Consider the following 24,064-nt stretch of genomic DNA (forward strand, 5'->3'; position numbering starts at 1 on the left):
ATCTTCAAAAAATAAATAAACACTGCATGGAAAGAGATAATCAGAAGGAAATCACCAACGCTGAGCATACGCAAATATAACATTACAACATTTACCTAGTGAAACCGAGGAAAATACATACCATAATAAATAAAGGATGACCGAATGATTTGAATCTAAGAATACTTGATTACAAAGCAAAAAAAAAAAATAATAATCGTTTATTTACCCGTGCTCACAATCTTATTTATTATTCAAGATACGTATTATTGTATTTCTTATGGTTGAAGCACGCGTAGCGAAGCTTGCACAATTTCATTCAGGGGACACTCCATACAAGTCTTCGCAAAATTCTGCATCGAGCAACGCAACGTAAAAAAAGTAAAAAAGCAAAAGGTTATTTAACCGCTAGGCCATCATCGCAAATTTTGCGTTGTGTTGGCGCAAACCGTAATGGAAAGTGCTCGCCGGTAGCATTTGTGCTCCCGTTACAGGAAAACTCTCATAAAATGTGTCCGATTTGAAAATGAAACTTGGTGAGTGCCCTCTCTCAATCGTCGGAAGTAAGACTTGTTTGAGATTGAAATTCAGAAACAATAGGGGGGTAAAAAAAAAAAAAGCAGTAAGGAGATAACACCCACGCACATCGCAAGTTTGCATTTTTATATACTACATAATGTAGTAAAATAATTTCTCTCGCTTCTTCAATGTTCAGCAACTTTAGCTACTCGTTTTCAAAAAGCACTATTAGAATGATATCAATGTTTGAACTTGTATTTAGATTTCATGAAAAAATAAAAATATCTATTTTATTCTTACAGATATTGGCGCTATGTGTGCTTCTCCTGGTCGGAGGAGTATTTGGAGACGCAGAGCCAAAAGCGGAAGCTAGCTGGAAATGGAGTTCACAGTCACGGGAATCTGGCCAATCATCTAGTCCAACAATAAACAATAGTGGTAAGTTTTCTTTATTATCAACATTTAATTTAGTCTAATTCAATTAGTTGTCAACATTTTTTCTTAAGTTAAGTTATATGTTTTTCTCTTAAATCCATAAGAATAATACAAATCTGATTAGAATTTCCAGATTTCAATTTCAGTTTTGATTTCTCATTTTGATATGCTTCTTAATTTCATTTAATAACTTTCAGGATCATTTTAAGCTCTATGTACCTTTTAATTTAATGTAAATTAAATTGTTGGGTGAGTTGGCTCAAGAAATCCAGAAAGTCTCTGGATTAACCATTATGAGTCCCTGAAACATCCATTTATGAGAAGTTCAGCTTGTCAGACATTTCAGAGGCGGAATTTCATAGCGAATACATACACAGTACGATATATAGGCTTAAGGACTAAGGCCATTTGAAGAAAAATAAGAAGGATAGTATATATATATATATATATATATATATATATATATATATATATATATATATATATATATATATATATATATATATGCTTGTTTGTTCAAAATAGGCCCCATTTGAAGCAATAAACTGCTGAGCACATATTTATAATAATAAGCACTATTAATAATAATAATAATAATAATAATAATAATAGGTTTTCATTTAATGTTTATTTTTATATCATTGTGATACGTTTATTTACAACTGGATGCAACTCGGTATACTGAAAATTATAATTGGATATATTGTCTGTTATTTTCTGATTCTAATAAAATTATTATTTAACTCCATACGATGTTTCACAGTATTAAATATAGATATCTTATAATAATTAAGCAATTCTACAGGATAGGCGGAAAATAACTCCCAATTTTTAATATTTTTTTTCTCTCTTAAAATATTGTAGGTATAATTCCAATTTATTGCACACAGATGTAGTTTATTATCTTTCAAAAAGTTACAATTCAATATGCCCTAATATTTTTTTAGACATTGTCTCAAATGAACAGGTACATTTGTTACGACCTTCCTCAATATCTCAGCACGAACACCACTTATGACCTCACAGATCTAATTCTCAAGTTCACCAACAGTTTGTGGTTTGCTGTGATACACTTCTTCCTTAGCCCGCATCCACAAAAAGAAATCGCATGGAGTAAGGTCTGGATTTCGAGTTGGTCATTCTTTGGACAACCTATCCAGCGACCTACGAAGCTTTCATCAAGCCATTGTCTTACAGACAAGGCATAATAAGGGGAACTCAATCTTGCATAAACAACAGTTCATGTGACTCGTCCCAATCAACTCAATATCACATCCCTCTCCAGGACACGCGTAATTTTTTTTTTTTAAAGCCGACTCCCTTGGATACACCACTGATGTTCGTATCCATAGGTGAATCAACATGAACACTCAGTGAACGTCCAAATCGTATATGTAGATGTCCATAGATGATATGTGCTTTGGGATATTAACTTGTAGGGATGTAGGATTTAGTTTTCTGGGCTTTCGGCTTTTACGGTCATGTTAGCCCGTCACGTTTGAGGGCTGACGTCCCTCGGCGAGCACACTATCCGGGGAAAGGGGAAAAAGGAAGCGGCCTGGTACTATTAATTGAGGCACCACTCCTACATTTGCCTGATGTGAATGAGGAAACCCAGGAAAACCTCATTCAGGATGGCTGGCATGAAAAAGCTTTTTACACTCTTTCGACCGAGTGCCTCCACCGGCAATCGAACCCGGGACCGCTCGCATCGAAAGTGAGAGCGTTAGCGATTACGTTACGCGGGGTCACGATATTAACTTGTTATACTAAACTTTTCATCTTATTTAAATTAATATACTTGTTGTACCTGACATATTAACTAAGTACATAAACATTCTTACACGTTTCTAAACTTATCTTTTTAGGATCTAAGTGAAAGCAACTGAGTAAATAAATTGTTCTTTTTGTAGGAGGAGCTAGTAAAAATAGTTCTCGAGAGCAAGTAGTGGACTCTATCCTTGCAAGTGGTCGACAAGGGCGTGCTTTACAGGGCTACGATCAGGTCTACAATGACCCTAACGTACAAAATGCTTTAGCCATAGGAAATGAGACGCAAGCACGTTATTTCATTAAGGAACGTTTATGTTCACTTGGCCTAGTCACCGTAAGTAAAAACATTTTTAATTTAATTTTCTAAGTTTTAAATGCAAATAGACAATTATATATTTATGTATGTTATATAGCTGTCACCAAATTGATACTATATTATTATATCACAAAATCAATATTTAATCAAATTTTCAAAATGTATCATTATATTATTATTGTATGATTTATTATTAGGTACGGAGTAGCAAGAATGCATCATAATAGATCTAAGTCTAAATGTCCGTAAGGTTATTGTCAGAAACGAGATAAAATGTTAGTTCAATTATTTATTTGAATGTGCTATCTCATATGATTTATGTTAGTTTGTCAAAAGTTATCTACAGGGTAAACGCAAAGTCCCGATATTACTACGTTTTCTATTAGTTTTGTAAGAGAAGTTTCATGACTCGCTTATATATTATATTATACCTACTAACTGCCAAGGGACTACAATCAAAAATGCTAATGCTCAGATCGGAGAGAAATATCGTGATATGAGATTTTTATCACATATAAATCATCATAACAAATGTATACATCATTATCCTGTAATATGATATGTTCTGCATTAATACTCTTGGTGAATTCCGTAGCGAATCATTACATGTTCAGATATCAGGACTTCATGACCACTGAACTTGGATCTAATAATTCATGTGATTCACGGCCAATCCATTCTGGGAACACCACATTGAAGTATTTCTTTTCCGCAATGATATAATAGTAGATCTCTATCTTGTTGGAACCATTTATCATCCATGGTCTCATTCTTCAGAAAGGAGTACGAATTAGTTCTGGAACATGTGTAGATGTCGACGTTAAGCAACAGCTGTCAAAAATATTTTCCCTCTTAGTTGGTCTACCTTTTTTTTGTTTGTTTGTTTTTTTTTTTTTTCGTTTCCCCTGGTAATGATTTTGTGCTATAATAGTAAAAGTTTCCTTCTAGGGACACGGAGTCTAAACTGCTGCTGGAACTTCATACACCTTTTCTCTTCTTCCCCATTATAAGCCCAACATCTTGAAACACATTGTTCATAGTGTAGTCAGTTTAATTCATCATTGCTGATGCAATCGAATCTGAAACACGAGAGTATTTAATCAGACATATAGTACCGGGACTATATGCCCAGCCTGTACTTCATTAGCTTACGTCCTTTGCCAAAAGAAAACAAATCACTACAACGTATTGTATAAGCTAGAGCACAATTTCAAATGGTACAATTGGTATATACGTTCTCCGAAGTCTGAGAACGCCTAAATATGTAACCACATGGCCCACTATATTCTGTTGAAAATGTACTGTATGTGCATGTCTTATACCTGTAAGTACTCATAAGACCTTAAATTAAATTTAGTTAACATATTCTCTAAAATTAGTTTACTTTTTTTCTTTCTTTCTTTTGATGAGTAATAACCAGGATTTTTCGTCTATTACAGTGTGACGACGTTGATGCGAAGCATTTGTATCCGCACGAGTTAATATATGCTCAACCTGTACATATAAAACCAGTTGGAAGACCTATTCCAGCACTTCCTGTGAAAGGACCACCAAAACCAGGATTTGGACCACGGCCACCTCTTCCTCCTCCATTGTATGGACCAGGCAAACCAATTGGTCCACCTATATATGGCCGTCCTCCTAGACCTCTTCCTCCTTATGATTCACCCTACCCTCTCGAATCTCCATTTATTGAACCTGAAATAGCCCCTCCAGTGAAAACTCCACTTGACGGAGGAATTGTTGATGGACCAGTGGTTCAACATGTACATCATCATTATCATCACGATAAAGCTCTTGGTGGACCAGGACCCATTGGACCTGGGCCTGGACCGGTTCTTGGACATTATCCACCCCAATCTCCTTTCTACAAGAAAGAATTGAACCTAAAACCCTCCGGGAATACCAAAATCTTGAATAATAGGCCATATGCTGATCGATATCCTGTATATGAGACTCCCAGAGCTGATGACTGCTTCTGCGTACCTTTGGATCATTGTGCTCCTCACAACGTAATCGGTTCCCGCAAGGAAACAGATTCTTTTGGATTCATTGATCCACGAACTGCCAAATCTGGTATAAATATCGAAGCTTCAAATTTCACCGCAGCTGACGCTTCTTCTGGAACCGAAAATCAATCTCGTCCAGTAAAAAGATTGGCAGAACCTTCCGAAGAAGATTCTGTTGCCGAAGAGACATCTGTTGACGAAGAAGAAGCACCTGCAAGCGAAACGTTAACACGTAAAAAGAGAGAAGATGCTAAGGACAAGACTGCAGAGGGCGTAAGTACTATTCATCAAACTAAACAACAGTAGTAAGTACTTTGTGCTTAGAATAAAAAGATTTGCTTCACCATTGCTAACACATTACTAAGGGCGTATTTAGAACTACCCGTAGTTTTATGTTTCCTATTTTAAATTAAATAGAAAGTTAAATTTAATGTTCAGGAGATAATTCTGTTACAGTTTTGTTTTGGTGTTTCCTGTAGGCAGCATGCTGTTGTCCTTTAAATATCTATATGTATATTTCTAAATTAGCACTAAATGTGTCAGAAAATTTAAGTTCAATATCAACTACAGGATTCTTGTGTAAGTTATACGCGGTGTGTGTACATATATACGTATGTTTCTTTGATTATTTCCCTATATCATCAGTTCATAACTTCATTGACACTGAGCTATTCTTTAATATGCCACATGCTACAAAATGGATAATTAGAGGTTGTTTTATGAATGATCGTTGTACATAGAACAGCAATGTGTTCTAAAAAAGAATACTTTTAAAAAGGGGGAGAATGATAGAGCACATAGTAAGAATGAAAATTCAAGTGACCATGTTAGTTTATTTTAGATTCCTTCGTAATATATTAGTGCATATTGTACGCGATGTAATCATTTTAGTATATCTAATATATCGCACCTGTCCAGTTTGCTCCAGCTTCTTCAACACATAATACATTCTCCTTTGTCTTCCATGTTGAAAGTTTTAAAACAAGAAATAATTATTTATAAGATTAACACCACAGTTGCTATATATTAAATGAAGGAAAGTTGTTTCTTCTATTGAGATTATCTAAAGTTCGGTTTTTGTACAATATGTCGGTCAGTTTCTCTACAATCAAAGGATTTTCCCTCCTGTAACATCATTAAGATCTTCCAAATATTTTCACTGCCATCAGTAAACTTATAAAATCAACCTATACGACGCATATGCATTCAATTTCGAGATGTCTCCAGGAATGTAAAATCCATTCAGAAATTTCACTGAAAATAATATTTATTCACTTGCATCAAGTGTTATAAAAATTAACGTGATATATTATTTCGTTCTTTCCGTCATATTGTTTCTACTAAAACTCCACGTTTTTTCATGTTTTGCGTAATTCCTATTCTAGGTTTGTTCTTCTACGTGTCTTATCCTATTTAATAAACATATCCGCTTCTTAACATTTTTGGTAATATTTCTTTCATTCTTAATTATTTGTATTTTAATTTACATTTTATCTTTCTAGTATGGATAAAGTAACTTAACTTAACCTTATCATATTCTGTAAATAAGCAATTCAATGTATATTTTTACTAATAGCTAACTATGTGGACAAAGTAACATTTGTATATAAATCATATATTTGTGTATTGCAAAATTATTTCCAAATTACTCGCTTTACTGAAAGGGAAATTGTGAATATACTAACTGAAATATTAAGTTTATATTTGAACAATTACATATAATATAAACCACCGTACATTAATAATTACTTGTAAACTCAATGCAGAGGCACTAGGACAAAAAAAATGTAAATATTTGCCTTATCACTCATATGGTGCACTGTACTTGTTAAATATGCTTAACAATATTAACTTGTCAATTTGTTAATTCATTTTTGTTTTTTAACTTGCTTGAGTTTTTTCTAAACAACCACTAACGACATTAACACAAAGAATTTATTATTTCATTGAATTAATTAACTAATACAATATTGTTTCATGTTCAATGATTCGAGGAACTTTTTTTGTAAATTTCTTAATTATTTGCTACATTATGCGCTAATTAAAAATAAAAACTTCAATTCAAAATTAGTTTATTGTAATGTAAATAAATGCATACATTTTACATTTAATAGCTTCTTGATTTTAGTAACTATATCTTTTCTGGATTAAAGGCAAAATTAATGGAAACTTGAAAATAAAATTGAATTCTCCATAGATTCCTGCCCTATTATTAATCCCCATTTTTCCTCTTGCAGAGATTTTTTGGAGGCTCAAAGATTAAGCCTACATTTGGTGTTTCGTTTGGTTTACCTGGAGGCATCTCCCACCCCATTAACACTTTTGGAACAGGTTCCATTGTAAATCCTTACCAGGGTGGCGGTCTCAATTTAGGTCCAGTTAATGTAAATCCTTTGTTTTCCTTACAAGTTACCGAAGATACTTATGGCGATAAAGTAGTGAAGCCGTTGGTTAATTTACATGTAACTCCAAATTTGCACCATGGCTTATTCCACAAAATTGGCGCCATTTTGGGTGGGGGTTATGCTCATGGTTATCCATATTATCCGCATAAGCCATATCCTAAACCACCTATATTTACACCTCCACACTACCATGGTTATGGTAACCACTATGGTAATCACAGACCAGATTATAATGGAGGATATGGAGTCTTGTATGGACCAACAAGACCTAAACCGCCTTATGGTGGTTATGGTGGACCTTATAATGAATATGAGGGATTTGACACTTTCTACCCATACAGGAGAAACCTCCGAACTAGCAGTTTAAATAACTCTAGCTCCTCCCTTGCTCCTAGTCGTAAAGTAAAATTTCCAACTAAGAGACACGCATCGCGAGTAACAAGAGAAACGAAACCCAGCAAAGATTCGCAAGAGGTAAGAATTGCGATTATTAATTATTTAGCATTTCAATAATAATCACAAATAATACTTCATATTTGACGGAATACTTGTTCAGAGACATACAGAAGACTAAGACCAAATAAGAATTACCAGTACGTACATAATTCTAACAATGTTACGAAAGACAAGAATTACAATTACGTACACGAAACTATGAAATAGAATACCAACCATATTACGGAAAACAAGAATTACCAGTACCAGTAAAACTGTGAAATATGAGGACTAACAATATTACGAAAGACAAAACTCATTACAGAAACAATTATCGAGGAACATTTTAAATTGACTGTGTTTATCTAAACACGTTAAGATAACGCCAAGAGTAAGTGAAGTGAAACATTTAGAATGACTTAGTCTGAAAATAGAATAATATTGGCATAAAACGGCACATATTATAAACTGGTGAAAATCTTTGCAGGAACGGAAGCACTTGATAAATAGTATCAGCAGTCGATCACAAAATAAGATCAACATAACATATTTTACTTCCCAATATCTTCGTTGACAATGGCAGTTATCATCCAGGTCAAGTAGATTTTTCTTTACAAATTAAACTTATAAAGAGTAGGCAGAAATTTACGTATAAAGTTATCAATACAGTAAAGGACTAACTAAAGGACATCTCACGAATCAAAGGAACACAAAAGAAGTGTTTTATAGTCTTTTTGTCTCTATTTTTTAACTCTCTATTTGTCGAATAATTCACTTGTACCTACAGCTTTTACTATAATTGAAATGTTTAGCTTTCGAAGATTTATTATACACAAACAGATTGTCGTTCTTACACACACACACACATACTCAAAATGTCTGAATATTACTTAAAATAGTATTATGCATTCCTCCGCATATACTATGGTCTCATTAAGTAGCTTGTTTAGCTAACTAAATAGGTAACTTCCGAGAATAAACATAGTAGATGATGATGAAAGAAGAAAAAAGATGAATGATGATGATGATGATGAAAGAAAAAAAAACAAGTAGTAATAGAAAGATGAGGGATCTGTTCCATCCTTCTAAGAAAGAGGAAATGTAGTCATACTGTGTTAATCCTATCCCTTTTCCCAAGTCATCTCTTGTCATTTTGGGTGAAAGACTAAGCTTCAAGATTATTATTATTATTTTAGTATTGGACAAGCTTAACCAATCCTAGCTCTTGATATGACACTAACATGCATGTGACCCTGGTAAATAAAGCTTCTTCTCAATGTTTATAGAATAAATTTAGAGATGTTAAGAAAAGTATTCAAAATGGCGTACTCCTTGGTTCCTAGTATCATTTCATATTTTATCTACCGTAGGTTTTAATGTACACGGTATATTAGAACTAAATGCACAAAATCCATAGTACGTATTTAATTAACGTACTATGGAGCAAAAATAACCAAGAAGCAAAAATAAAATTAACTGAAGTAATTAAAAATAACTTAGTTGAATCGAAATAGGTACTTCATTGTAGTAAAAGCAAAAACACCACCTACGTCCATTTCACTTGTGTTCTAAAATTGAATACTCATTACATTAGTCAACAGTCAACAGTATCAGGAAAGATTTAATGTAATGTCTTTCAAAAATATAAAATTTTAATAAAAGTAAAACACATTAAAAAATTCAATATAGCGAATATTTCAAACTGTGACCTTAGGTAATTAACAAGTACAGATATTCCACTCTTTCACTGAATTGCATTGCTCAGTGGTACATAAAATAATTCCATTTCAACTATATAAGAATATTTATATATTTTTTACTAATCATCAATATGAAAGTAGTTTTTCACTTTTATCCCAATATTTAATAAGTAATACACATAAAATGTGATTGTTTCGTAGCTATAGAATGTTTTATTTAAACAGATATAAACCATAATGATAAACAAAAAATTATTAGAAATGCACTTCTACTTTATATCTTGCATTAGAAAATTGTGATCGTACATCAATTCACTTTAACTTCTTTTCAAAACTACTTTTAACCTTAGATAACTTTCCAGTTTCACTTTCCTACTATTTCTAAAGCTCCTCTAAATGACCAAAATACATTTCCCTATATTACTAATTTGATATAAAGTGATGACGTATCATTATTAAAATTACAGAAGACATTTGCATTTGCTGTGTGAATAGATTGTGTACCTATGAATTTGCCAATAAATATATTGATTAAATTACTTATGGCGGTGTTGTAGGAATGGAATTAGCATATCGATCATTGGGACAAAATACTTCTCCTACTTAAACCTATATTGTCACTACTATTATGTACTCATCAATATATATATATTAACAAAATATTGCTGTTCAACTATATGATCAATATTAGGTAAAGTGAATATTATATATATTTTAAGGTAACTAATATTGCTTCTAACATTTGGAATAATACTTCTAACAATTTCTTTTGTTTCACGGCGTGAATTACCATGAACAGAAAAAGAAACAGTTGGACAATGTTGGGGAATATTGAACAAAAAAGAGGAGTATTGTTAAAGCTTAAGAATCTTTATAATTATGACAATATTTCTCTAAATACTGAAATAGACGATTATGTATCTTAAATCCACATTTATAAAATCCACATATAAGGTAACTAATATTGCTTCTAACATTTGGAATAGTACTTCTAACAATTTCTTTTGTTTCATGGCATGAATTACCATGAACAGAAAAAGAAACAGTTGGACAATGTTGGGGAATATTGAACAAAAAAGAGGAGTATTGTTAAAGCTTAAGAATCTTTATAATTATGACAATATTTCTCTAAATACTGAAATAGACGATTATGTATCTTAAATCCACATTTATAAAATTCCACTAAAGTACTTATCTTATAATTTTTGTTCTTGATTTTACATCCAGACAATGAAATATGAATTTTGTTCGTAATTATTCGCAACGAAATATGACTTTCTGTTGACGCTACAAAATACAGATTTTACTGATATACTTTTTTTTTCTTTGTTAGGAGACAGGACTCTGACGAAACTCTCAATTTCTCAGTTCTTATAGACCACTTTTGCACTTGATCATATTATAATTCTTAGAAATTCTAGAATATTAAGCATTTCAGGGGTGTTCTTCTAATTGTAAAACATTCCCGATCCTGAAATATTACATTACTATGGAAATCAAGCAAAAATGCACTTAAGATTTTTTTTCTTTTTTTCAATAAAAGCATTATTATTAGTTCCGAAAACATGTTTCATTGATACGCCCATTAAAAAGTCATTCGCTGGTTAGCGAAATTGGAAATTCATTTTCGTTTTACAATAATGTGTCTTGCACATTAACTATTATTAGCTCATCATTTCTTTTTTATTATTTATTTATTTATTTATTTAAGAAGCATGTTGTATATTACATTCGAGTTTTGAGTTCTGGCATGAAGAAAAACACTCCTGACTTGTATATGAAGTAAATTTTGAACTAATTTACTAATTAATTTTGAACTTATTAACTATTGTTTTTTATTTTTTGTAAAAAAAAAAAGACTATTTACTAATACATAATTTTTGCAAGATCCAATTTCAAACTTATTAAATTAATCACAGTAATTCAAAATAATTTTGATGTTGAAATTAGAAATTGGAGGTAATCTTTTTATATTCTCTGTATAAATAGCAAGAAAGTAGCCACATTTTTTTCTTTTTATGTACAGTACACCATACATTGTAAAGTTATTATAGTACTTCTTCTAAGCAATAGATCAATATAAATCTACTAAACACTAATACATTTGTCTCTTTCATAAAGCTTAATTCCTTTTCTTAATTACTAATTCAATTAGATATATTACTTATAATACAGTTTTATTTTTCAACTGTTATGATTCTGATATGTCTAAAACTTTTTTTTTTTTTTTTCGTGACTGTGACCATCATACATTGAATTTTTCATTAAGATTAACTCTATTTTGCAGCGTCAAGCTGTTTTCGGAGTACCTGGAGCCCCATTGGGACAAGCTCCTTTCCTTGGAAATAATGGCGCTTTTCTCGGAAACAGATGTGGCCCTCGTCAAGTATGTTGTAGAAGTCCCTCACGACCACCAGCACAGAAGCCTCTCTATGGGCAATGTGGAAAACGGCATGCTCACGGAATCAATGGAAGAATTAAGAATCAGGGTTACTTGGAAGGAGACAGTGAATTCGGTAAGTTATAGTAGTTACTGTTTCATTTAATGTACTTGTATATTTTGTGTAACGTCTGTATAATTCGATTTTTAATTTAGTTTTTTATTTTATTTTTCGAAATGTCCTTTACTAGGAAAAAAAAGTTGCAATCAAATCTCATAATATACTACTGTAAAGATAATTCATTTTCAAAGAGTGACACATCAAAATAGGTGCAAGCTCAAAGAATACATTATTGTTCCCTACCTTGAATAAATAAACAAAACAAAACTTGTAGTAACTAAAACATTTGTACCAAATACATGCAATTAAGTTACACAAATATTATTACTCAAGGTTACGGCCCTAATCCTATTTTAAAATAATTAAATTAAAATAATACATTTTTAAAGTTGCAATTAAATAATCACAATAGTTTTAAATTGGCAAATTACCTGCACAGTTTAACACGTCATAGTGCAGGTTAGCAACGTCTATTAGCGTGGCACAGATTGGGACGTTTTCGTTTATTATTAGGATTTAACTTAGTTAATCCTTATATTTAACTGTGTACTTTACCAATGCTATTCGGAATCTACAAATAACAGCTTTATTAACTTTAGTTTTAAAGTGTGAAAGGGTACTGAAAACAAAACAAGTGTTACGTCTTCATCAATTTCATTGCCCTTATTATCTTCAAATTATGAGTTTATTAATGTATATTTAATAATTTCTTAAGTTCTTTCCAGTAATGTCATTAACAACTTGCAATCGTTCTTGTAATCTAATCCGAATAAGATACTAACATATCTACTGCACAATTACGAAATGTGTGTGGTCTAGTACCTTAAGTGCTTACTATTAATATAATTTGCACATAGGAAAAATTTCAATAAGCAGACTTATCTACATTACTTTAGGAAGGAATCTTGAACTCCAGGACACATTCCTGCGTATATTCATTGCATTTGTTAGAAATAATAATAATAATAATAATAATAATAATAATAATAATAATAATAATAATAATAATAATAATAATAATAATAATAATAATAATAATAAGCTTGAGTATAACAAATGCGCGATTTGACTAATACTGCAGTCCATTGTGGTAACTGAAATACCTTGAGGTTACCGTGGTGAATTTCTGGGTCAGGTTTGTAGGAAAAATGGAAGGTGAAAGAGCAGTAACAGCCACCGCGGATAAAGCATAATTGAAGCAAAGAAATATCAAATCTGGCATGTAAAATAAACAACGTTTTTTATTGGAAAATAGTAAGAATATAATCACACAACACTAAAGGAAATATACTAAAAACTCTTTCGCTAAATGTCTCAACAAATAGAGAGAGAGAGAGAGAGAGAGAGAGAGAGAGAGAGAGAGAGAGAGAGAGAGAGAGAGAGAAAGAAAGAAAGAAAGAATAATAATAATAAGAAAAAAACAAAGAACAGAAAATTAGCTGTGAAGCATCTATTGGTCGTTATATTGGAATAGAAAGTCACATTCCAATGCAACTCTTCGTTTTTTAACACTTGAAACTATGAGTAGAAATAATGTGAGGAAACAAAATGTGTTAGTAGTTATCAAAAATCCTCACAAATGAATGTCCAAATTACATGGATGGGGCAATGTAGTTACCATTTTATTTCTTGTTTGCACATACACGCATTCATTTCAAATATGTTTAACGTAAATAAGGTATCTCAAGCTCAACTTATATCTATGTTGAGAATGTTATTGCTTTAAAATTTTACACACTATATTCATTCAGAACATTTCACTTCGGTGTTATTCTGAATTATGGCGATTCCTAACTTACTATCGGCGATTGTGGTAATTTTAATTAACTCAATATTTTGATTTTATACACGAAATAATTCACAAGTTTTCTCTATAGAAAGAACAAAGGGAATGAGGTTCCGGGCATGTGCCTAGGAATTTACTCCGCTTTCTTTCCCTCCTTCAAACACAATCTTATTGCGATTCTTTCTAAGGCGTCGTATTTAACATACAACTAGTACCAATTTATACCAGAACAAATAAATCCTTACTATAAAGCAAAAACATATCAGTTTCTGCGTAACGCTTATATGCGAACTTCAAAACATTTAAGATCTGTATTGCATAAACATCTGGACAAAAATATTTAGATATTGTTAACCCTTATTATAAACGGACGCCACCTTATTCACGCTAATTCCCAACAGTACACAATAATAATAATAATTGTCGCTAGCTGCACTGCCTCTTATCTGATGCCAAGGGATGTCGCTAGCATGTAGACAATTTGCAAACAAGCTGAAAGTTTGGGGGGAGAACAACTAGTAATAATAATATAAAAATCATATTTAAGAATTTGAAAATTTACTCTTAATTATAAGAACTATAGTAACATATTGTATGGTCAAAATGAAGCTTCAGCTCTTAGCTCCCTGCTGAACAAAGAAAGAAAACTACGAGATAGAAAGTAAGATTCAATAAAAACACCACACTCCTCTACTACAACTTATCTAATTTGTAAATCTATATTCTTACAGGCGAATATCCTTGGCAAGTTGCAATATTGAAGAAAGACGCATATGAAAGTGTATACGTATGTGGAGGAACTTTAATCGATGGTCTTCATATTCTGACAGCCGCTCATTGCATTAAAGGGTAACTATTTTGGTTATGAATAGATAGATATTTATTATTAATTGTTAATATAATTTAACCTGCTTGAAGAGCTGTCTTAAAGCATTCACCTTGGATTATGGATTCATACTGTATTATGGACTTTTAGAAAAGTCACTACTAGTTTAATTTTCGCTGCCTCCTAGTTAGTGGGAATAAGTGACTTGGACTTAACTGCGCAGTAAATAACTATGTGTAAAAACAAAAACCATGAGGTTTTCAATATGGGTTTACTGTGTAAAATACTCCATTAACTCTTTTCTTCCTTTCTTTGATCTGACAATGCTGCCAGTGAAAGTTCGACGGATTCTTCCATAAATCCGTTAGTATAGTAAAGAATAAGATGCTAATGAACTACACCAACAAACTAAGACGTGAATCCTCGCATCAAAATACGAAGAAAAAGAGTTCATATGGAAATGAGGATAAAAGTGCATAGTTTCAGAACTATGGCCGTTCAAAGCGTGAAAAACACATCGCAGCACGGGTTATTCCGAACACAAGGAACCACGAAGTTGTCAGTTCCTAACACTTCCGACTTCCTGCCGAAGCATTCCGTGTCCACTGCCATCAAGGCTTACTGTTTGCCTACTTTGGACCCACCTTTTATGTCCGTGCATACATGGGAATTCTGTTGAAAGCATGTTTGTGAATTACGTCCTGTGAGGAATCTTTAGCGAACTATTGCACATTGCTGAGGAAAATAAATAAATAAATAGATAAATAAAATATTTTTTTTATTAACGTCCGATGGTTATGCTCTTTTGGCTAAAGGAGAAAGATGATTAACGAAACTGAATGATTGTGGAATTATTATTATTTTGTGCTCTCCCATTAGAAATCGAACCCAAGATTACGTGCATCAAAGACGCACGCACTAGCCACTATACCAGCGGGGAGGGCTAACATTGCTGAGATAAGTATTTTTGGATGGCGTAGGTGTGACTGCCTTCACGCCGATATGAACTGCCACTCCACGGTTCCTTGTGTTCGAAATAACGCGTGTTGCAATTTATATTTTTTTCACGCTTTTGGATGGCCCGAGCTATGAAATTATGCACGTTTCCCCACAGGTCTATGTGGCCTTTTTTTCTTTCTTATTTTCATGTAAGGGATCAACTCGTAAAGTTTGTCGCTATAGTTTATTAACATCTTGTATATATAAATACTTATATATTCTAAATTATTTCCACAACATTTCTGAAGTGGTTCATGAAGTGCTTTTAAATAGTTGGTATTACTTTACATTGTTTAAATTGAGAAAACTTGTCATCTAACTTGGCTTGCCTGTAAGCAATAATTTTAGATAATAGTGTGTTTTGATTAAGAAGCTACACCGTGCTACTATAAAATAATCAGTTAATATAACATGATTTTAATCGAAATATCACTCTCTTCAACATGCATTTTTTATTAATTTCCTTTTGTATATTTTATTAGTTTGCATAAAAGTACGCGTGTTTTATTTAGAACAACAATAATTTTCTCTCTGAGTTCAATTAGAAATTTAGATTTTATATTTACTTTTAATTTACTTTAAAATGAACAATATCTGATTTGTATATTGTCTCTTGCTAATATTTGCTTAACAAATACTTTTGATATGACCACCGAATTCAGATCCTTTCCTGGGGAGTATTCAAAAATTCAATTTAAAAAAGGAAAATAATCACAAGTTCACATTAATATGAGCTGGTATAAACCTCAATGTAAAGGGTATGACATTCAATGTCTTTGACCCAGTCAACAGTACACGTATAACACAAGACATCAAAAACATTGATTTCTTTCCTATTTTTCCAGTTCTAGTCCATATGACCTTCGAGTAAGACTTGGTGAATGGGACGTAAACAATGATGTGGAGTTCTATCCTTTCATAGAACGTGACATCGTGCAAGTTCATATTCATCCAGAATTTTATGCGGGAACTCTATACAATGACATTGCTGTATTGAGAATGGATAAGGCTATAGATTTCAATCGAAGGTAAGTCTTAATTTCTTCTGTTGCTAAGAAAATATAACGTAAACATCAGATCAATATGTAAATGTTCATTATTTCTTAAAGTTATATGGAAGTAATGGATACACTTGATAAAAAGAGAATTGCACTTTAGTGATAAAAGTGAAATCAACATATCCTGAATTATTTTGCAAATAATATTGTAACATTTTCTGTTTCATAGACAAACGAAAATACTTAGCATCTTTGGGTTATACATTTCTTCATCATATATATATATATATATATATATATATATATTTAAAATAAATGGAATCTAATATGGTAGTTTGTTATATTATAGCTTCATGTCAATATGTAAAATAAAAACATATATGTATTTATCATATCTTACTATGTCTTATATTTATCGGAACTATTATAAACCGCTATTTCCTAAATCAGTTATAGTATTTTACAATTTAATTTGCTGTATCATATATCCGAAAAAGATCACATCCGTTAATATTTTCTTACAGTCCTCACATTAGTCCTGCATGTTTGCCAGATGTGTACCATGACTTCACAGGCACTCGTTGTTGGACAACTGGTTGGGGAAAAGACGCGTTTGGTGATCGAGGCAAATACCAAAACATTCTCAAGGTAAGAGTTTTTAGAAGAACAAGATTATTCTACAGACTGACACAACGATGTTTCAGCCAGTTCGTATACAAATTGTGATGATAGCTCTCATGTAATATAGTATAAAGAAATAGTTTCGATTCCCGGTGAGAGCTCATGTTGTTCGGATCCCACGTTAAACTGTAGATTCACGTCTCATATAGTCTTGCTGTTGAAAGGGACGATAAACTGAAAAATCAAATCAAAGGAAATAAGGGGAACAAAAACCACATGAATAGTGTAATGGCATGTGGGATGACCTGAGATCGAACGGTTGAAAGTGTGTGTTCAGAGATGAGCAATCTAGCATTGTTCACCGTAATCTTTATTTTTGTAAAATCTCACTGATGGTAAACTGATGAGACGTAACAAAGCGGCCATTTTTATTTTATCAACCCCACTAAACATAGTTTATGTTATATTTTAACTTGGGTTATCCTTACTAATGTACAAAAGAAAGCGTGTGTGTGTGTGTGTGTCATCAGCTTCTTGCATAGGAATCACTTAGAGCAACCAGATAGGAAGGGTTAGGCGACTCAAACTACTACTCTGCTGTGTTGCAAGTTGCATACCCTTCAGAAGAAGAAGGGTACTTTTGCTAGTAAGGAATAATGTTAATAATATACTTGTGTCTCACGGATCTAGGTTGAAAGTCATATGAGACTATATGCATTTTTAGAAGAAAAAATCCATTAATTTATTTTAATGTTTGTTTTCAATTTGGATTCGAGAGTACATAGCTAGTTTTACTAAGCACTAATTTATTATTGCTTCATTTATACGTTTTAAAAATCATTTTGCTTTTGAATTTCAGGAGGTAGATGTTCCAATAGTCTCCCACTTCCAGTGTCAAGCTCAATTGCAACAGACTAGGCTTGGCTATAGCTTTAAGCTTCATCCTGGCTTTGTTTGTGCTGGTGGAGAAGAAGGGAAAGATGCCTGTAAGGTGAGTAATATGAGTTATACCGTAAAATAGTTCATTAGATGACAGGAAAAAAATGGCTTCTTTTGGAAATATTCAGTTGTACTCTGCATGATTGGTTCCACTTAGTAACTGAAGTCTTAAATATAGCCAGTATTGTAGACCAAAATAAATATATATTTTTAGTGAGTCCAAGTATTAGTGATTTAGTCTGACACAATACGTGTAGCTTTATTTTCACAGACTTCGTTTATCTGTCAATATTTTCAATGTTTTACAAGCGCAATTTCATTTCTTCGAACTTTCCTCATTTAAGGTCTTCTAATATTCTTTAACAACAATAACTTCATTTTTTAAGCGTCTTCACTACAGCGAAATTAAACTACCGCTAATTTTAGAGTTTTTCTGTAATATCTTCAAAACAAATGAAAATACTCGAAAAGCAGAAACGTAGCCAACTAGATAATACGATTTTGCATGTGATACCGTTATCACAACTCATCTATGTGCTTTAGATTTGCAACTGTAGAAAGATTTAGCATTTTTTCGGGTTCTGTAAATAGCGGGATACCAAAAGCGGATAGGTGAATTGTGGTAAAGGTATCACATGCAAAATCGTATTGTCTAGTTCACTACGTTTCTGCTTTTCGAATATCTCTATTTGTTTTGAAGATTTACAGAAAAACTCTAAAATTAGCGGTAGTTTAATTTCGCTGTAGTGAAGACCCTTAACAATAACATAGCTTCAGTATTCAACTGACTTAGAAGTCCTCTGGCTAATTTTCCTAACATTCTCAACATTACTATATATTTATGTTTACTAAGTTAGTCGAAATTTATAGGTTGACTTTTCAAAGTATCAAATTTTCAGAAATTTGTTTTACCTCACTCTTATAAAATAAATTTAAATTGCATTAAGTGTTACACCAATTTGAAACTCGAGTAAATCTATATCATATAGACACAGAGTACTACTATAAGAGATAAAACTAGATATGGCTACATATGTCCGTGTTTGGCTGTCTTAATGAGAAACAAAGAGTAACATAACAGTTACATGATAGACTTCCAATCACATAAATAAATATAACAATATGGAATGCCTGCATTGTTATAAAGGGGAAGTAGATAGTACTGATGGTGCATTCCGTGAGCAATTTGGATGAACTAAATATATATATATATATATATATATATATATATATATATATATATGTGTGTGTGTGTGTGTGTGTGTGTGTGTGTGTGTGTGTGTGAAACTGTGTTTTTTATTGTTTGTTGTTATGTATGCAGTTGCTTTGCAATTCTTTCGAAATTTCATTTATTACGTATTGCACATTTCGGTATTGCAATTAAGAATATTTAACGATGACAGGATGTGTCCAGAGCCAACCGTTGAGTAAAATATAGCTACAAGTTTTCAGTACCTTCAAAATTATCTTTTTAAACACAAAATAGATATATGAACAATGGACTACTATTATTCTTTTCTTTTTCTTTTTTTTTTTTTTTTTTTTTTTTTTTTTTTGTAAAGTAAACAATTATTATTGAAGTTTACTAGAAAGTAAATACAAACTTTGTGCAAGAAAAAAGAAATCATATACTTATTAAATTAGGTAATTATAACATTACGTATTCATAAAATAAATGAAGTAGTAATGGAAGATTTCGTAAATGCTTATATTTTAAGAATGAATTACTCCTACGCATTTGAAGTTAAAAGTGTAACTGTCTCGTGTTTATTTCAGGGTGATGGTGGTGGTCCCATGGTGTGTGAGGCCGGAGGCACATGGCAGTTGGTGGGTATTGTAAGTTGGGGAATTGGCTGTGGCCAATATGGCGTACCTGGTGTCTATGTGAAGGTAGCTCACTACGTCGACTGGATTCGACAGGTCACTGGATACTAGATCTATATCAATATGTGAACAAGGAACTACCACTATCAGCTGTGAATCTTTCAATTAATTTTTATTTCACGTCCACTATAGAATGCAAACAAAGACTTTTACCAAATCTATAATATATGTATAATGTATGTGTGTTTGTGTGTGTGTATTTGTGTTGTTAAAATGAACTTTCGTTATAAATTATTTGTAATAATTTCTATTATTTTAGTGGTAATGAGTACAAAACACGACTTTTACGTACACTATACTCAAGAATGGTAGTTCATTTTGTGTTTTTGTTTATCTCGTTGATTTTTATACGCAAGTTTTTTTTCAGATTTACGATTGCTTATATGAATACACTATAATTTTGTATTGATATTATTTATACAATACTCAAACTTTATTTACATTTGTAACCTTCGAGATTCTGAAATTAGGTGTTGCTTTGCTGTATCTACAATAACAATAATAGTGAATATTTAATTTGAATAACAGCCTGATTGAAAATACTCAGTGAACATAATACTCGAAAATGATCTTCAACTAATATATATAGCAAATACCAGTGAATACGACGTTCTATTATTATTCACACTTTTTTGTTAATACGGAGAAGCAACATCTAGATCATGAATCTTGGAGATATAGTAATGCATATTACATACTTTTATATTCTTTAATACTTACAATGCAATAAAATTACATATTTATTTAATAATGATAATAGTATTATTTCTAACGTTAGAAATTTCGTTTCCTCAGTTCAAGAAATATACACTATTCTTCTATCTTAGAAGATAAAAATATTTAATCTTAACTTTCTGAGTTTCTTCTCACACCTCCTTTCGATCTGCAGAAATAGGATTAACGATTATAGAAATAACAGTGACTATTCCAAATTTCAAAGTAAACTACTTATCAAAATGTAATTCGTTACCTTTTTTGCAATACTTCGAGAAGCACCTGTAATATCAGCGCCTCATGAACCATGTACGACGATTTTATGTCATTTCGTGGTCTTAACTTTCTGCAAATCAGCAATGGATCACAGGTTTTACGGTGCACCATTCCTTCCGTAATATGTCAGTTAGTTTGGTCACAGACGCTGGACGTGTCAGTCTAGCTCTGATGCACTGCATTTGTATAACAATACATCAAGATTCACTGAGGTAAATCCGCTACAAAAGAAGAATTCTTTAGCTGGGAATATATATATAAAAATTCTTATATATATATTTAACAGTTCTGAATTAATGGATATCACTAAGATCTGATAGGAATCGTTTCAAGACTCATACTGTACTTCTTCTTTGAAGAACAAAATCAGTTCTCAGTTTTTCCAAGGTTGCAAGCAAAATTCATAATTCAGTTCAGTGGACGAGAACCGTGAAAATATAATCCTTATTATAACAGCAAAACGCCTCAGTATGTCAGTCACACTCCTAATCAGTCAGATTAGTAGTAGTCGCTAGCTACGCGGATTTCTATCTGACGCCAATAGACGTCGCTAGCACGCAGGCAATTTCCAGACGAGCCGAAGGCTTGAGGAATGCTTAAATATAGAGAAATAAATAAATAAGTAAAATATTCTTCACAAGACTATGCAATACGAGGCCAGTTAAGCATATATTACGAATTACCTCCTCATCCTATATATACGAGGGTTGACCAACAAAGACTGAGACTGATTATTGTACCGCAGTTTCCTTTGTTGCCGAATGCCGGCACGTTTGATAGTTGAAAGAGTTGTGTTTCATGTATACTCTCACTAGGTAGCAACATTGTCGTATCGGTAGGTTGAGAGTAATCCGCTGTGTTTTAGACACTGCTCCCATTTCGCCTCACAACGTGCTTTGTATATGCATACAATGGAGATTACACAAGAACAGTATGGAGGAATAAAGTTTTGATTTCGCTTGAACCATATTTGAAACGATATGTATTTATGAAACAACTCTTTCTGTAATGGGAAAAAATGCGTAGGATATCTCTGTAATGGGAAAAAAGTAGGTAAAAATTCTTGTTAAATCGTACCTTCCACTTTGATTGCAGGCAATGATTTGATGTAAAAATGAATCAATTGCAATGCGAAGCAAATCTGCCGAACAATGCAATTTTAGAACAATGTGTACAAACGTTGGCTTTGTTCAACAGTCGTCTGCACGATACTGGTTCTTCTCCTTCTTCTTGCATGTGATAGAAATAAGCTTCACTGAGATGTAGTCCACAGCTACATTCCGAATAACTTTCAGCGGTAATTGCAGTTGTGATTCTTAGTAACGAAACGGTTCATACTGATGCAGATGCCTCCCAGACATCTTTCACGCATTGTGTTAATTATCAAGGGCGTACAAATTGTTAGCAAGTTCGAAAAATATATTATTAAAACCTTTGCTTCTTATTTCAGTTGCTTATTTCTTCCCACCCAGTCACACTTTGCAATATAAGCGGTGTTAAACATGAAAGCGAATTTCACCTTATTTTTATTCATTACAGTACCAGTCACTTGTACACCCAAGTGTTTCAGAGAAACCATACCTATTGCAAGTAAACGTGGGGTTCGCATTCGAGATTTTACCATTCATTCCCGCTTCACCCACATAGAGAGGGAGATCGGAAAGACAATATTCAAAGAATTAGATTTCCTCTTTTGCAATTTGTCACTTTTACTTTAATAATCTTTTTCTCCGTTGCATCTCGAGCCGTGGAATGATAAATATACTCTGTAATTTCCTATACGAGTTTTATTCTGTTCATTTATCTCCAACAGTTTTCATATTAGTGGTACTGCACGTTTTATCTGATACAGGCAACATATTTTGACGGCCATTTTGAATACAGGAACCGATATGAAAAATGTTTTGCCTCAACGCTTTTTAGTTTTTAAAGATCTATCAAACAAGGTATTGTTCGCTTCATGTTTTTATTTAAAATTTTTAATTTGGGCGTCTCATGAAGGGCGGCCCTGGGGAACACGGCGACATCACCATGCGATCTGTTCCATGGCATTTCCTGTTTGAGTGTTTGTTCGGTTCATTTATGTTCAACCGTTTTCATATTAGTGGTACTGGACTTTTATGTGATACAGGCAACATCTCTTGGCGGCCATTTTGAATACGGTGACCGACATGAAAAATCTTTTGCTTCAATGCTTTTTAGTTTTTAAAGATCTATAGAAAGAGGTATAACTCGACCCATCTTTCCATTTAAAATTTTAAAGCTGGGCCCCAAGAAGAGCGGCCCTGGGGAACATCGAGACATCACCATTCGATTTGCTCCATGGTATTTCCTATTTGAGTGTTTGTTTGGTTCATTGACGTTCAATCGTTTTTTTAGATATTTCCGTGGAAAGATTAAAATGGGTCTCCTGTATATATGCTATCTTGTTTTTCCTAAATGAGGCAATGGACTGCAACTAGTTGTTTAGCAAGTAAAACATTAGCCCGTGATGAAAGGAAGGAAACTAAATATTATGTTCACTCTCAGTTCCACTAAAAGCCTAAAAGCAAACCGTTCATTCAAGGACAAGGAGATATCATTATATTGGACTAGCGATGGCCAAATTCGGAATTTTAATTTTCCGGAATCTGAAAAGTAAAATCTTAAAAAAATATATATATATATGAAATTTAAAAAATTGATTTCAGAAAAAATCTAGAATTCGAAAAAAAATTATGTAATTCAGAAAATTTCGGAATCATAGGGATATCTAAAAGCCTGAGGTTTCCTTTTCTCAAGACAGCTCTGATTTTCTAAAACCCCTTTTTTTCGTACTTAGCTGAGAATTAAACTGCAGTCATCCCTTCCTTTCTCTAGGACTGGCAGCGAAGGAAACTTTCCTCCAGGCACTTATAATGTTAAGTAGTTTAAAATTAGCAATTCCAAATTATTATTTTAGCTTTTCTG

At 32.6% G+C, this 24,064-nt stretch overlaps 1 protein-coding gene across 2 annotated transcripts in view; it reads left to right on the forward strand.

The window, feature by feature from the left end:
* The window catches only part of LOC145680663 (uncharacterized), a 45,095-nt gene extending 24,219 nt beyond the window's left edge, over positions 1–20,876 (forward strand). The window contains exons 2-11 of one of the 2 annotated variants that reach the window (XM_081751445.1): positions 801–936; positions 2,847–3,040; positions 4,462–5,304; positions 7,269–7,910; positions 11,859–12,087; positions 14,590–14,707; positions 16,529–16,711; positions 17,206–17,329; positions 18,162–18,293; positions 20,018–20,876. In XM_081751445.1, the coding sequence (XP_081607571.1) occupies positions 801–936; positions 2,847–3,040; positions 4,462–5,304; positions 7,269–7,910; positions 11,859–12,087; positions 14,590–14,707; positions 16,529–16,711; positions 17,206–17,329; positions 18,162–18,293; positions 20,018–20,176 (2,760 nt within the window). In that variant the 3' untranslated portion in view covers positions 20,177–20,876. The remainder of the gene's footprint in view (positions 1–800; positions 937–2,846; positions 3,041–4,461; positions 5,305–7,268; positions 7,911–11,858; positions 12,088–14,589; positions 14,708–16,528; positions 16,712–17,205; positions 17,330–18,161; positions 18,294–20,017) is intronic. The other variant, XM_081751446.1, reaches the window with a different exon arrangement.
* The last annotated feature ends 3,188 nt before the right edge of the window (positions 20,877–24,064 follow it).

This window comes from Thermobia domestica, chromosome 3, assembly GCF_964235325.1.
Source record: "Thermobia domestica chromosome 3, izTheDome1.hap1.1, whole genome shotgun sequence".
NCBI classification, from domain to species: Eukaryota; Metazoa; Arthropoda; class Insecta; order Zygentoma; family Lepismatidae; genus Thermobia; species Thermobia domestica.